The 13,025-nt window shown below is 30.8% G+C and overlaps 1 protein-coding gene across 1 annotated transcript; it reads left to right on the top strand.

Annotated features, from left to right (window-relative positions):
- The first annotated feature begins 206 nt into the window (after positions 1 to 206).
- LOC111287894 (transcription factor MYB1R1-like) lies at positions 207 to 1,710 on the top strand. The gene is made up of 3 exons (XM_089759853.1): positions 207 to 565; positions 648 to 856; positions 968 to 1,710. The coding sequence occupies exons 1-3, from the start codon at positions 349 to 351 to the stop codon at positions 1,391 to 1,393; spliced, it is 852 nt and encodes a 283-aa protein (XP_089615979.1). The 5' UTR covers positions 207 to 348; the 3' UTR covers positions 1,394 to 1,710.
- The last annotated feature ends 11,315 nt before the right edge of the window (positions 1,711 to 13,025 follow it).

The raw sequence follows: 13,025 nt of genomic DNA, 5'->3' as shown, positions 1-13,025 counted from the left end.
GGGTTAGGCACATTGGACGGTCCTGATTCATGATCCTGGAAATCAGTTTATTGTAGATGTTCAAAAACAACGTTACATGATGTAGTTTTCAACGAGTCATTCATGTCATTGTTGGCACAAACAAAAACCCTACATACTTTATCAACCGAAGCAGCCGTTCACTTATCTTTTCTTATATTCCATTTTTCTCTTCTTCATTTAGAATTAGAGCATCAAGTATTCCTCTTTCTCTTCTTGCATAGAGTGAAACAGTTTTGTTTCTCTCTTTAATTTATTATATATATATTTTTCATTTCAGTTGAACCAAAAGAAAGGTCAAGCTGCAGGGATATTGGACATAGAAAAAGGATGATGTCTCGTACATGCGAAGGGGTTGCTCGTGGCGGAGGAGGAGAGAAAGGCATCATGCTATTTGGTGTTCGAGTCATGGAAGGGTCTTTCAGGAAAAGTGTTAGCATGAATAATCTTTCTCATTTTGATCACCATCAGGATTCTAACGCAGATGCTGGGTATGCTTCTGATGATGTAGTTCATGCATCTGGAAGGAGCCGTGAGCGCAAGAGAGGTAATTTTTAAACATTTCTAGTCAAACGTTTCTGATCTTGTTAATTATTCTTACTTTCTTTGTTTTTTTTTTTAATGTGAAGGTGTTCCATGGACTGAGGAGGAGCATAGATTGTTCTTATTGGGGTTGCAGAAAGTAGGGAAAGGAGATTGGAGAGGGATTTCGAGAAACTTTGTGAAGACACGTACGCCTACTCAGGTGGCAAGTCATGCTCAGAAGTACTTTCTCAGGCGAAATAACCAGAATCGGAGACGCCGTAGATCTAGTCTTTTTGATATAACAACTGATTCGGTATCTATACTTTTTCTCTCTTGCTTAATAATTAATTCTTTGTCCTCATACTTCTTTTTAATATAATTATAATTATTTGTTACTATTTGATTTTTGTGCTGAAATTTGCAGTTCATTAATTCAACTATATTGGAAGAAGATCAAGTCCACCAAGAAAACGTTTCGTTACAGCTTCCACTGCCACAGCCACAGATGAATAGATTTCCTATGTCAACGTTTCCAGTGAATTTAAGCCCTGTAGTTTTACCAGTCACGGAAGAAAATAGGGTCATGGAGAATCTCACAACAGGGTCAAGCCCCAAAGCAAAACCATCTCCAAAGCTTATCCGTCCAATACCAATTTTTCCAGTTTCTCCATCATCAAAAATGGCTGATCTTAATCTAAACCAGAAAACCCAAGTTGACCCTTTACCTCTATCGTTGAAACTCTCAACGCCATCGGTCGATGAGCAGTCAACGGCGGCGGCAGCAGCACACTCGTCTTCTTTTCAGGCCATGTCAAGTGGTGACAGCAATAGCATCATCAGCGTTGCTTGAAAAATGAAGAATATCTGGGGATATAGTAGTAAATTAATTGGAGCTGTAAAGGTGCATTAATTAGATGAAAAAAATGATTAGGTGACATTCCTTGTTTTGTGCAGGTTAAATATTACTTAATTAGAGGAGGGGTCTAAAGAAAGTGGGGTGTAGTTGTCTTTGATTTTGTAGGCGGAAATCTTGTTCGGTCTGTCTGGTTACTGTTTGTGGACGAGAGGGAATGTCTTCTCTGCTCATTTTGGTTTGTTGGTTTTTAGAACTTGAACAAGTGAACAAAAAACTATAACTGGATTCTATTTATGTGATTTCTATTTTAATGTTTTTTTTTTTTTTTTTTTTTGTCTTTCTGTGATTGAAAATGATCCAAAGAAAACAAAGCCAGCTAGCTATATGACTAGGAATCTATGATTCTATATGTAAATGAAATGACTAACCAGATCTGGCACATATATAGCTCATGCTACATACTAGATAGTACTGTCATAATTTTATTCCAAGTGAATAATCATGTCCTTAATTTAAAACAAACCTAAATCATATGCCTTATTAGTATTATTTATTATTGATACATATGGTTTCAACTTTTAAGTAGGAATACTTTTTAGCATTAAACTCCAAAGATATAAATTTTTTTTTTATCAATGATTAGTTAAATTTTTAATTTCAATACTCATAAATTAAATTCTAAGAATGTTACGTACCACATGAAAAGGTTTTTTAATGTCCACATATATAAATTAATTAACAACATGGTTTATTTTCTATGGAAGAAAGTAATGAAATGTTTGGTATATAATATTATGATATGATAAAATAAAAATAATATTATATATCAGAGTAGATTAAATAATATTATCTTATTTTATATTTGATATAGGTAAAGATTAAGTTATGATAATTTATTTATTGATCAAAGTTATTTTTTTAAAATTTATATAATTTAAATTATTGATATATAATTTTTAAAAATATAATAAGATATATAAGTTAAATCATATGAATTAAAAATAATTTTTTTTATTTTAAAAGAATTGAATCATCTTATATGAAAAAAATGATTAATTTTTTTATAATTTTATTTTTTTAATTATAAATATAATATAATATAATATAATTATTATTTATTTTCTTTTCTTTTATTTTATTTATAATCTTATAAATCATGACCAATGCCCGTACCGCGTTTCACTTATGTTTCCAACTTACACTTTAGGCTCACAAGTTTTTACCAGTTTCTTGGAAGTTTTGTTGGTTTGCTCAATGATTGAATGATGGAATAGGGAATATTGATCGGCTTTTATCACCGGTTCTTTATTCTTGTGTTTCAATTGATTCTTAAAAAAAAAATGATTAAATGATTAATCAAACATTAAAAAAAAAGAAATTAAAATTTTATCTTTTATGATAAGAAACTTAAAATAATATTTTAAGAAATCAACATAAATATATGTAAATATTTTGTTTAACAAAAAATTGATCGATTCACCCGCAAAATTTAATTTAAATGATAAAGGAAAGAATTCAATTTTTTTTTTGTCTATTTCAATATTTGTAAAGAACATTTTAGAAATAAAATTTTGAATGTAGATAACAAAATGTAAAGTTTGGATGATACACAAATATCATCTGAGCAGGACATTAAACCCAAACAAAATATAGATGATACTTCTAGCTGTATTAAAACGATTCAACATACGTACGGGACTGTTTGGCTCCGTTATAGGATTGGATGGGCTGTTGGCTGTTGATTCAACCAATCAGATGGGTCTGGTCCATCTCTTAATTCTTGTAACTCATGATTCCCAGGCCGATCCAGCTACCTCCATCACATAATTAAATTACCCCTCATTCAACGCTTGTACGTAGATTTCCGAGGATGAATGAGCATATGTCAGGGCTCATGCAATGTTGGTAAACTGGCGTTTGTAGTACTTCGATAAAGAATTCAGCTGGTGCTATTGTGAGAAATTCAAAAGAAGAGCCGATTGATCATGGAGTTCGTTTGAAGGTAAAGGCTGAACCGGCTCTTATTATGACCTTTAGCTGTAAAGGAGGGTGTTTAGTGCATTGTCAAAAGAAAAATACCATTGGATATGGATTCTTGAATTCTCCATTCTAAAAAACAGAGTGCTGACTGCAAGTCCTGACACTGTTATTAGAAGCCAATTATAATTTGATTCATGTAATATGTGATATATATATATATATATATATATATATATATCAGAAAAAAGTTCCAAACTGATTAAGAGAAATGCCAATAAAAACAACAGATCAAATAGCAGCCCACTCGTGAAACGGAAGTGCAGATCAGGCTGGATAAGACAACCTCAGTCCTCTTTGAATAGTAGGGATGGATTGTCGTATCATTTTTAATGTTATTATTATTATTATGATTTAATCATTGATATGAATTTATCATTTCTGATTTATAATTATTTTTATTTAGTTTATAATAATTAATTTTTAAGAATTAAAATTTTTTATATTTAATATTACTAAAAATTAAATATTATATTATTTAAAATACAAATATAATTATGTATATTAAAATAATTGTTATAACATATAGATCCATGAATTTATCACTATATATAGATTAAAAGAATCGTCACCAATATTTTTTGTTTAGGTGTAATTGATCACCTAATAAAATCTATTATGTTTAAAGAGGAGTCCCAAAATTGACCTAAGTATTTTTAAATAATAGATTCTGATATATGAAATCAGATTTTAGGTTCGGAGTACGATTATACATGAAAAAGGTTATAGCTCCATCACAGCGCCCATCTGAAGGATAGTACCAGTTTGATTTCAAATTATCTAAGCGTTAAACATGTTTATAATTTATCAAAATATTTACTACTAAAAATTGATTTCAAGATTACTCTAATAGTTTGGTAACAATTTAAGATAATTTTCTCACTTTAAGAGTATTCATTGAAACTAATGTCCCACTTTGAAGAGGCTCCATCATTGGATTTGTTTATGTATTTTACCCAAGAAAATAGTTAGTAAAGTTCTCCAATAGTTTGATAAGATATACTTTGATGCAAATCTCTCAATAGTTTGATGAAATTTTATTGTAAAATATTTATAAAATTTTACTTTTGAGAAAATTCATTAAATCATCTAATAGTTTGGTAAGATTTAACTTAAAATGTAATCTTCTAATAATTTGGTAAGATAAGATACAAAATATTTTATTGATTACCTAATTTATGAAATTTTTCAATAGTTTAGTAGAATCCATAAAATTTAAATTTATAAAAAATCCTCCAATAGTTTGGTAAGATTCATGAATTAATTTGAAAAGAGAATTTTTTTTTTTTTGTTTTCCAGAAATAAAATAATAAAAGGAATTTTACAAAAGTATTTTAAAGAGTAATAAATTGCTTAATTAAAATTAGTAAAATAATAATGATAAATAAAATAAAAATTAAATAAGAAAAAGCTAAAAATTAAAATTAGAAAATGAAAAAAAAAGAAAAAAAAAAAGAAAAAAGAAAACTTGCGATTGTGTCGAGTTGCTCCACGGGTGGTATGTGGATCCTAAATGGGTTCACGAGGATCCTGAGCCTTCAGAAACAATGTCGTTTGGTGTAGGTATAAAGGCCAAGCTTCTCATTTTTTTCTTCAAAACTGTTTAGCCTTCTCTTTCTCTAGAAAATTTCACTTTGCTTTCTTTCTAGAAAATTCCAAAACAAATAATAAAAATTAGGTTTGATCATCGATTTCTAGAAAATTGATCGAAATTTGGCCTAAAAATTCAAACATTCAAATAAAAAAACCAGTTTTTATTTTAGATATTCCAGATTTTTCAAAAATTTCCTAGAAATTCAACTCTAGACTCAAAAATTCAAACCTAAATCCAAAAACTTCAAACCCAGAGCTTTAAACCCAGAATATCAAAACCCATAAATTTTAAACCCAAAAACTTTAAACCCAAAGATATTTCCTCCATTAAAAACTCTACCCTCTTTTGCATTTTGTGTCCAATTTATAGCTAGTTCTTAGTAGAGATTTTAGGACTTGAATAGAATCAATATAGGCTTAAATCCTAGTATTGAATTCTATCCAATGTGATTTTAGGCTTAAGTCTTTGTAAATTTGTCGATCGATTTGATTTTGAATTAAGAACCCCTATGATTATGCAAATTTGATTTCCTTTTAATTATATCGATTAAGAAAAAAAAGAAAATAATAATAATAATAACAATAATAATAATAATAATAATAATAATAATAATAATAATAATAATAATAAACAGTTGATCCAAACATAGATGGGTGTTTATAATTGCCCTTCTTTGCACATCTCTGCACATCTCTGTTAGACAAAGAATATGCAAAGACCTACATATCCATTTTGTCTGGGCCCAAAAAATGAAAGTCAAATTAGTAAGCAAAAATAACAAAAATGATCAGGACTGAGCCGTAAGTCTAATAATTTAAATGATCTGGACTTAGCTGAAATCAAAATGAATGACCAGGATTGAACCACTGGTCAAAAAAATGATCTGAATCGATATGAGATCAAAAGAGGTGACGAGGGTTAAACTACAGGTTGGAAAAATGATCTGAATCAAGTCGAGATCAGAAGGAGTGACCATGGTTGAATCACAGGTTAGAAAAATGATCTGAATCGAGTCGAGATTAGAACGAATGACTGAGACTAAATCGTAGGTTAAAAAACTAAATTGACTTGGACTAAGTTGAGGTCAAAGATAAATGATCGGGGTCTAATTGCAAGTCAGAAAAATGATCTAGATCAAGTTAAGATAAAAAATGAGTGACTAAAATTGAACCGTGAGTCAGAAAGATGATTTGACTCAAACTGTGATCAAAACAAGTGATAAATGATAATGCAACGATGCAAATGCATGCCTTATCTAGGATGTAAATGAAACTTCAATTATGGTACTAAAGTTTTGATGATTTTTTTCCATATTCTCATCTTTACATACTTCTCGCGAGAAGATTACAAACCATTCTTTGTTACTTAAAATAGGCACTTATCTCTGTCCCAAGGGAAATTTTCAAAATCAATGACTTTATCATACTTTGAAGATTTCATCTTTGGCCCCCATCCTTTTCAATTCTTTCAAAGTAATACACAATCTCTTATAACATTGCTCAATCATTAATCATTATCTCAATTTCAAAATATAAGATTCAAATTATGCATTTCTTTTATTCATGGCAAAACATAAAAAAGGAAAGGCAAATATTTAAAGTTAGACATAAATAGGATGAAATGAATATCATTTATTTAGAGAAGAAGTAAATTACAAATGATGGCAAAGGAACAAAATAAAGGCATATAAGGATGGCTATTTGGTATAGCGATGCTCTATGACAAATAATCAAATAATCATGACAACAAATCTTGGATTTTTTTTCAAAACTTCAATCATATAATGCCCCCAGAACTTCAGAGCTCTTCGAAATTCACTGATTTTGGTGTGCCTATCGAATGATGCCATATCCTTCTTATCTAAGTTGCCTTTATAGGTTTTCAACTTAGATAAACCTCTATTTAGTTCAAGCCACCTTTTTGAGTTTTCAACTTGAACTCTTTTTTTTTTTTGTTCAAGTCACCCTTTCAGGTTTTAAAATTGAACTCTTTTTTTTTTTTAAAAAAAAAAAAGTATTTCTTCATGGTATTAGAATTTATGGGATTAAGAAGGTCATCTCTATCCATTTTTGACAAAATTAGGGCTTATCTTAAAAGGCTCTTTGCACAACATATGATCTTTTCCAATTTGGAGTCTATATCCCCCCATCATCTTGTTAACTCAAGAGAATTTTTTTCAATACCAACTCTTTTTCTTGAAATTGGCAAGGTCGTATTTTTTTGTCGTGAGCTCTCATCCTTCTTTTTTGGTATAATTGGTTGTGACAAAACGCCATTAATCTCTTTTCTTCAATGAAGTTAAATTGCTCATAACACTCTTGGATCATTAATCTTCTTCTAGCTTCACTTCCCTTAAGATTTTCAGAGATAAAATTTCTAATTCCACTAACAATATGGCCTCTATCTCGTAAATCAAAGAAAATGAAGTTACCTTAGTAGAGGTATGTGTTGACATTCGATGGGTATGTAAAGCAAAAGGTAATTTCTTTTGTCAATCTTTATATGTTTTAGTCATCCTTTTCAGAATCTTTTTGACATTCTTATTTGTAGCCTCTACAGTTTCATTCATTTTTGAGTGGTATGGAGCTGAGATATGGTACTTAATCCTGAACTAAGCACATACTTTTTGCATCATCTTGTTGTTCAAGTTCTCTGCATTATTTGAGATGATCCTTTTTTAGAGTCTATATTTGTAAATTATTTTTTTTGATAAACTGCAGACTACTGATCGACTAATATTCATAAAAGAAGTTATTTTGACCTATTTAGTGAAGTGATCAATCATCACAAAAATGAATCTATTCCCGTTTGATGCTTTTAAGGTAATGAGATGAATAACATTCATCCCTCACATAGAAAATGGCCAAGGTAGTGTCAAAACATGTAAAGTAATGGGTAGATCATGAATCTTGTCAATGAAAATATGACATTTTTGATACTTTCGAGCATAATCAATGTAGTCTATTTCCATTGTCAACTAATAATATCCAGCTCTCATAATCTATCTTACCACCATATATCCATTCGCATGTGCTTAACATATGCCATTATAAACCTCTTCAATGATTTTTTTAGCCTCAGAGACACCTATATAGTGCAATAACACTTGAGCTTTGCTTTTCTTATACAAAATATCCATATCTAAGAAGAATCCCATAGCTACTCTCCTCAGGACTCTCTCATCACTCTTTGTTGCTTGATCTGGGTATTACTGATCCCTTAGATATCACAGAATATCATAATACTAGGGATTTCCATCTCTTTTCTCCTTTATGTTGGTGTAATGCACCGGTATATCCTTGACATCTAACTTGATGGGCTGAATTTCAGCATTATTACCAATTTGCATTATTACAACTAAGGTGCCCAAGGCATCTACGATTTGATTTTCTACATGAGGCAAATGTTAAAATTGGATTACCTTGAATTGTTTGCATAACTCCAAGATGTATTTATAGTATAGGATAAGTTTTGAGTCCCTTGTTTCCCATTCTTTTTTTAATTGATAAATAACTAAGGTTGAATCCCCGAACACCTTTAATTCTTTGATATTTCTATCTAAAGTAGCTTGCAATCCTATAACACAGGCCTCATATTTAGCCATATTGTTAGTGTAATTAAAGTTCAATCTTGCTATAACAAGGTAGTAGTGTCTTTTTGGAGATATAAAAATTGTTCCAATCTCATGCCCTATGTCATTAGTAGCCCCATTGAAATACATTCTCTATGACTTTCCATCATCATTTTCTTTTTCTAGTCCTAAGATGGCCTTTAATTTTTCATTCAAAAAATCAAGTTTCATGGGTTTATAATCTTCAGCAGCCTAGTCCTTGAGAAATTAGATAATAGCACTTCCTTTGATCATTTTTTGGCTCACATACACTATGTCATATTCTGAAAGCATTATTTACCATCTTTTGATTCTTCCTGATAATGATGGCTTCTCAAAAATGTACCAGATTGGGTCTAATTTAGCTATAAGCCAAGTTATGTGGTAAAGCATATACTACCTGAGTCTTTTAGCTATCCAAGCTAAAGCACAATACATTTTCTCTAATGATGAATACTTGGACTCGTACTCTGTAAACTTCTTACTCAAGTAGTAAATAGCTCTTTTCTTTTTGCCAAATTCATCCTACTATCCCAACACACATCTCCTAGACTTCTCATGTACCACTGCATATAGAATCAATGATATTCCCAAAATAGATGGCGCTAATATTGAAAGATTTGATAGGTACTACTTAATCTTATCAAAAGCCTCTTGACATTCTATATTCCATTTTTTGAGATTATTTTTTCAGAGAAGTTTAAAGATGGGATTGCATTTGAAAGTAAGTTAGGAAATGAATTGAAAGATTTAGTTTAATCTGCCTAAAAAACCTCAGACTTCTTTTAGTGTACTTGGTGGGGATAAATTCTAAATGGCTCGAATCTTGTCTGGGTCAACTTTTATTCCCCTTTCACTAACTATAAAACCTAATAGTTTCCCTGATTTGGCTTCGAACGTGCATTTGGATGGATTCAACTTGAGATGAAATTTTTTTAACCTCTAAAACAATTTTCTGAGGTTAGCTACATGGTCCTCTCATTTTTAAGATTATATGATCATATCATCCACATACACCTTAATTTCTTTATGCATCATATCATGGAAGAGTGTCACCATAGTTCTTTGATAGGTTACCCTAGCATTTTTCAATCCAAAAGGTAAAACTTTATAACAAAAAGTTTCCCATATAGTTACAAAAGTAGTCTTTTCCATGTCATCCCGAGCTATCTTTATTTGATTATAGCTAGAGAATCTATCCAAAAAGAGAAACCCACATGCCGGGCTGTATTATCCACTAATGTATCAATATAAGGTAGAGAAAATTATCTTTCAGGCTATCATTATTCAAATCGTGATAATCCATGGGATAAGTACTGTATTAGCCACCCATTTAGGATATTTTGTCACTTGCAAAAAACTTGCATCAAACTATTTTTTTACCGTTTTTTTAAATTTTAACAATTTTTTTGGTTTCATCCTTCTTAGTTTTTATTGAACTAGCTTACATTTAAGCTTCAAGGGTAGCTTATGTTTTACTATCTCAATGCTGAACCCAAGCATATCTTGGTAGGACCAAGTGAACACATCTACAAATTCTCAAAGTAGATTATCTAATCATTGTCTATCAACTATTGAGAGTGAGGTACCGACCTTGATTTTTTTTTTTTTGTTCTTAGCATCACCTAAATTAATCATTTTAGTATCTTCTTAATGAGGCTCAATAGATTTTTTCTCCTATTCAATTAATCTTATTAAATTTGGAAGCAAAATGTATTCTTTAGAGTCCTTTTCAGTGTCGAGTTCTTTAGTATTAATTGAATTTTCAAAATTTAATCTCTGATCATTATCATGATTATCCTCATATTCATTTGGAAACTTAAAATTGAGTGAAATAGGAAATATTGGCAAAATGCTTTGATGGAAAAATGGATTGAATAGAAAAAATGGATAAAATGCATGTTACTATCTTTTATTGAAATAATTGATAATAAAAGGCCTATACATAAGAGATCATCCCAATATTTTTAGGTAAAGCAATTGGGAGTTGTAATTACATTGAAAGAGTATCAAGGATAGCAGGCATCTGAATGACATTCTAATTTTTCAGTTCAAAGTTTAGTGGGCATGGGTAAACCAATATTTTTTCCTTTTGGCTATCCTTGTCTACCATATGGATGGATAGTTCAGCAAAAGCGTCTTCCTAGATTGGTTCTCTTTTGATGCTTTCCTCACCTCATAGGTGCATATATCCTCCAAGACTAAATGTTTTTATATAGGTAGGGGACAAACATTGGCATATTTTTTGCCTTTTTTCTATTATCTCTATTCCTATCATTTCATATCCTAAGCCTAATCTTCTACTGTTGTCTTCAATCATTGGTGGTTCTTTATCCTCTACAGACTTTTACCTAAACCAACTCCAACATTCCACCCTTTATTAATCATCTGACTTATCATGATTTTACTAAACTTTAGTTAGTGCATTTTAAATCCTCTACCCATGGCATTAACAAGTTTGAAAGATTGATAAGAGCATTCCAATGACTCGTCTGCAGCTTCTACATATAGGGTATTTATAGGCTGAGTCACTAGCAAGTATTTTTCTCTGACCACAATCATTAATTGTTCTTTCATATTGAATTTGACCTTTTGATATAAAAAAGAAGGAATAACACCTTCCATATGAATCCATAGTTTCTCCAATAAACAGCTGTAGGATAGAGAAATATCCATAACTTAAAATTTTATTTCAAAAACATGTGGTCTAATTTGTATAGGTATCTCAATGTTTCCCAATACTTCATACTTGGTCTTATCAAATGCTCAGATCACCATATGACTATTTTTGATATGAAACATATCAATAGGCAATCTTGTCAAAATAGACATAAGCATGACATTAATAGTCGAATCATTATCAATAAGGATTTTGGTTATTATGTAGCTTTTGAATTTAATAGTAATATACAACGCCTTTGTACTTCTTTTACTTTTGGATGAAATCTCATCATTATTGAAAGATATATTATGTGGTACCACCAAGTTCCCTGTCAAATGGTTTACATATTCCATAGATATGTTATGTGCCACATAAGTCTAATTTAGCACATTCATCAAGGCATTGTGATGTGGTTTTGAATTTAAAAGTGCAACAAAAAGATTTTGGACAACATCTTGTTCAGTTGTTCCACTATAGAATATTCACTTTGCTTCACCAACTTTAAAAAGTCACAATCTTTTTTTCTAGTACAAATTTTATGATGTCTTTTTTTGGATCAATTCTAGCTCAGTTTGTTTTGCTTTCTTTGCTTTATTTTTTCATTCTTTGCTTTCTCTAATGCCTCTGAAATATAGCATCTTCCACTTCTGGTTATGCCACCTATATTGGTTATGTTAGCGACCTCAGATTTAAGCTAACTTCTTTTTGCCCCTAAACTATTACTTCATAACCATACTTTCATGGTACAGCCTTCTCATCCTTGTAAGGAAATGGACTTAGGACTTTGAAGATCACTGGCTTGGGAATAAATTTGTCATTGACTAATTTTGGCTTCTCATTAGAACATATAGTGATCGATTTTGGTACCTATTTGTCTGTCATAGCCACTTTAGTATTTTTTATAAGACTTCTATCTTTTCGTATAACTCTATCATGTAAGAATTTATTAACTTTTCACCTTATCATGAAACTATTTGCATGTTCTAATAAAGTGCCCTGAAGCCTTACATGATACTTATATCTTTGATTTGGGATACATCTTTTACGATAGGTGCATGGGGCCACTAGTTATATCATCTCAGCCTCATATAAAACCTTATTTAACTAACTGAATGACACTTTAACCTTCTCTACTCTTCTTTTCATTTTCTTTATGTCCTCCTTCAAGGTATTGAAGCATGATTGGGTAATAAGTTACCATTGACATTAGGTGCTGTGTTTCCATTGGGGTTAAAATTTATCAACCATTCTTTAATTAGACTTTGCACCCTATGTTTCAAAAAGGTGCAGTCCTCAGTAGAATGAATAGTCACCCCATAATGATAGTCACAGTGGATAAAGAATCATACCACTTGGGATAAGGAGGTTCAAATTATTTTACAGGGATGTTAGCGATTGAGTGATTTTTGTGAAGATTTTGTTATAATTCTATGTAACTTATGGGGATAGAATTAAATGTGGGTTTTTCTCGATTATTTCATGGTTTTCGCACACCACTTGTTGGGTTGGTTGAATGAAAAAAAGGCCTTATTATGGATGAATAAAAAGGTTATGTAGCTGATTAGTAGGGAAAAGTGGAAGCATGACTTATGGCAGTGTAATACGCGGGATAGATTGATCGAGGGTAATTTCTATATTACTACCCTTCAAAACTCACAGCTTGAGTCTCACTTTCCTTTTTCTTGGGCATCCTTTTAGCTTTTAGGAGTAAGATCAAATGTGA

The sequence above is a fragment of the Durio zibethinus genome, chromosome 4, assembly GCF_047325235.1.
Source record: "Durio zibethinus cultivar Kanyao isolate XHJ-2024 chromosome 4, ASM4732523v1, whole genome shotgun sequence".
NCBI classification, from domain to species: domain Eukaryota; kingdom Viridiplantae; phylum Streptophyta; class Magnoliopsida; order Malvales; family Malvaceae; genus Durio; species Durio zibethinus.
The sequence above is the reverse complement of the archived record's forward strand: the minus strand, read 5'-3'. Positions and strand labels throughout refer to the sequence as shown.

Bases quoted from the DNA above. Each gene is read 5' to 3' on its own strand.
- LOC111287894 (XM_089759853.1), top strand. From the start codon at position 349: ATGATGTCTCGTACATGCGAAGGGGTTGCTCGTGGCGGAGGAGGAGAG. The intron at 566-647 runs GTAATTTTTAAA...TTTAATGTGAAG, and splicing joins GAGCCGTGAGCGCAAGAGAG to GTGTTCCATGGACTGAGGAG. The intron at 857-967 runs GTATCTATACTT...TGAAATTTGCAG, and splicing joins TTGATATAACAACTGATTCG to TTCATTAATTCAACTATATT.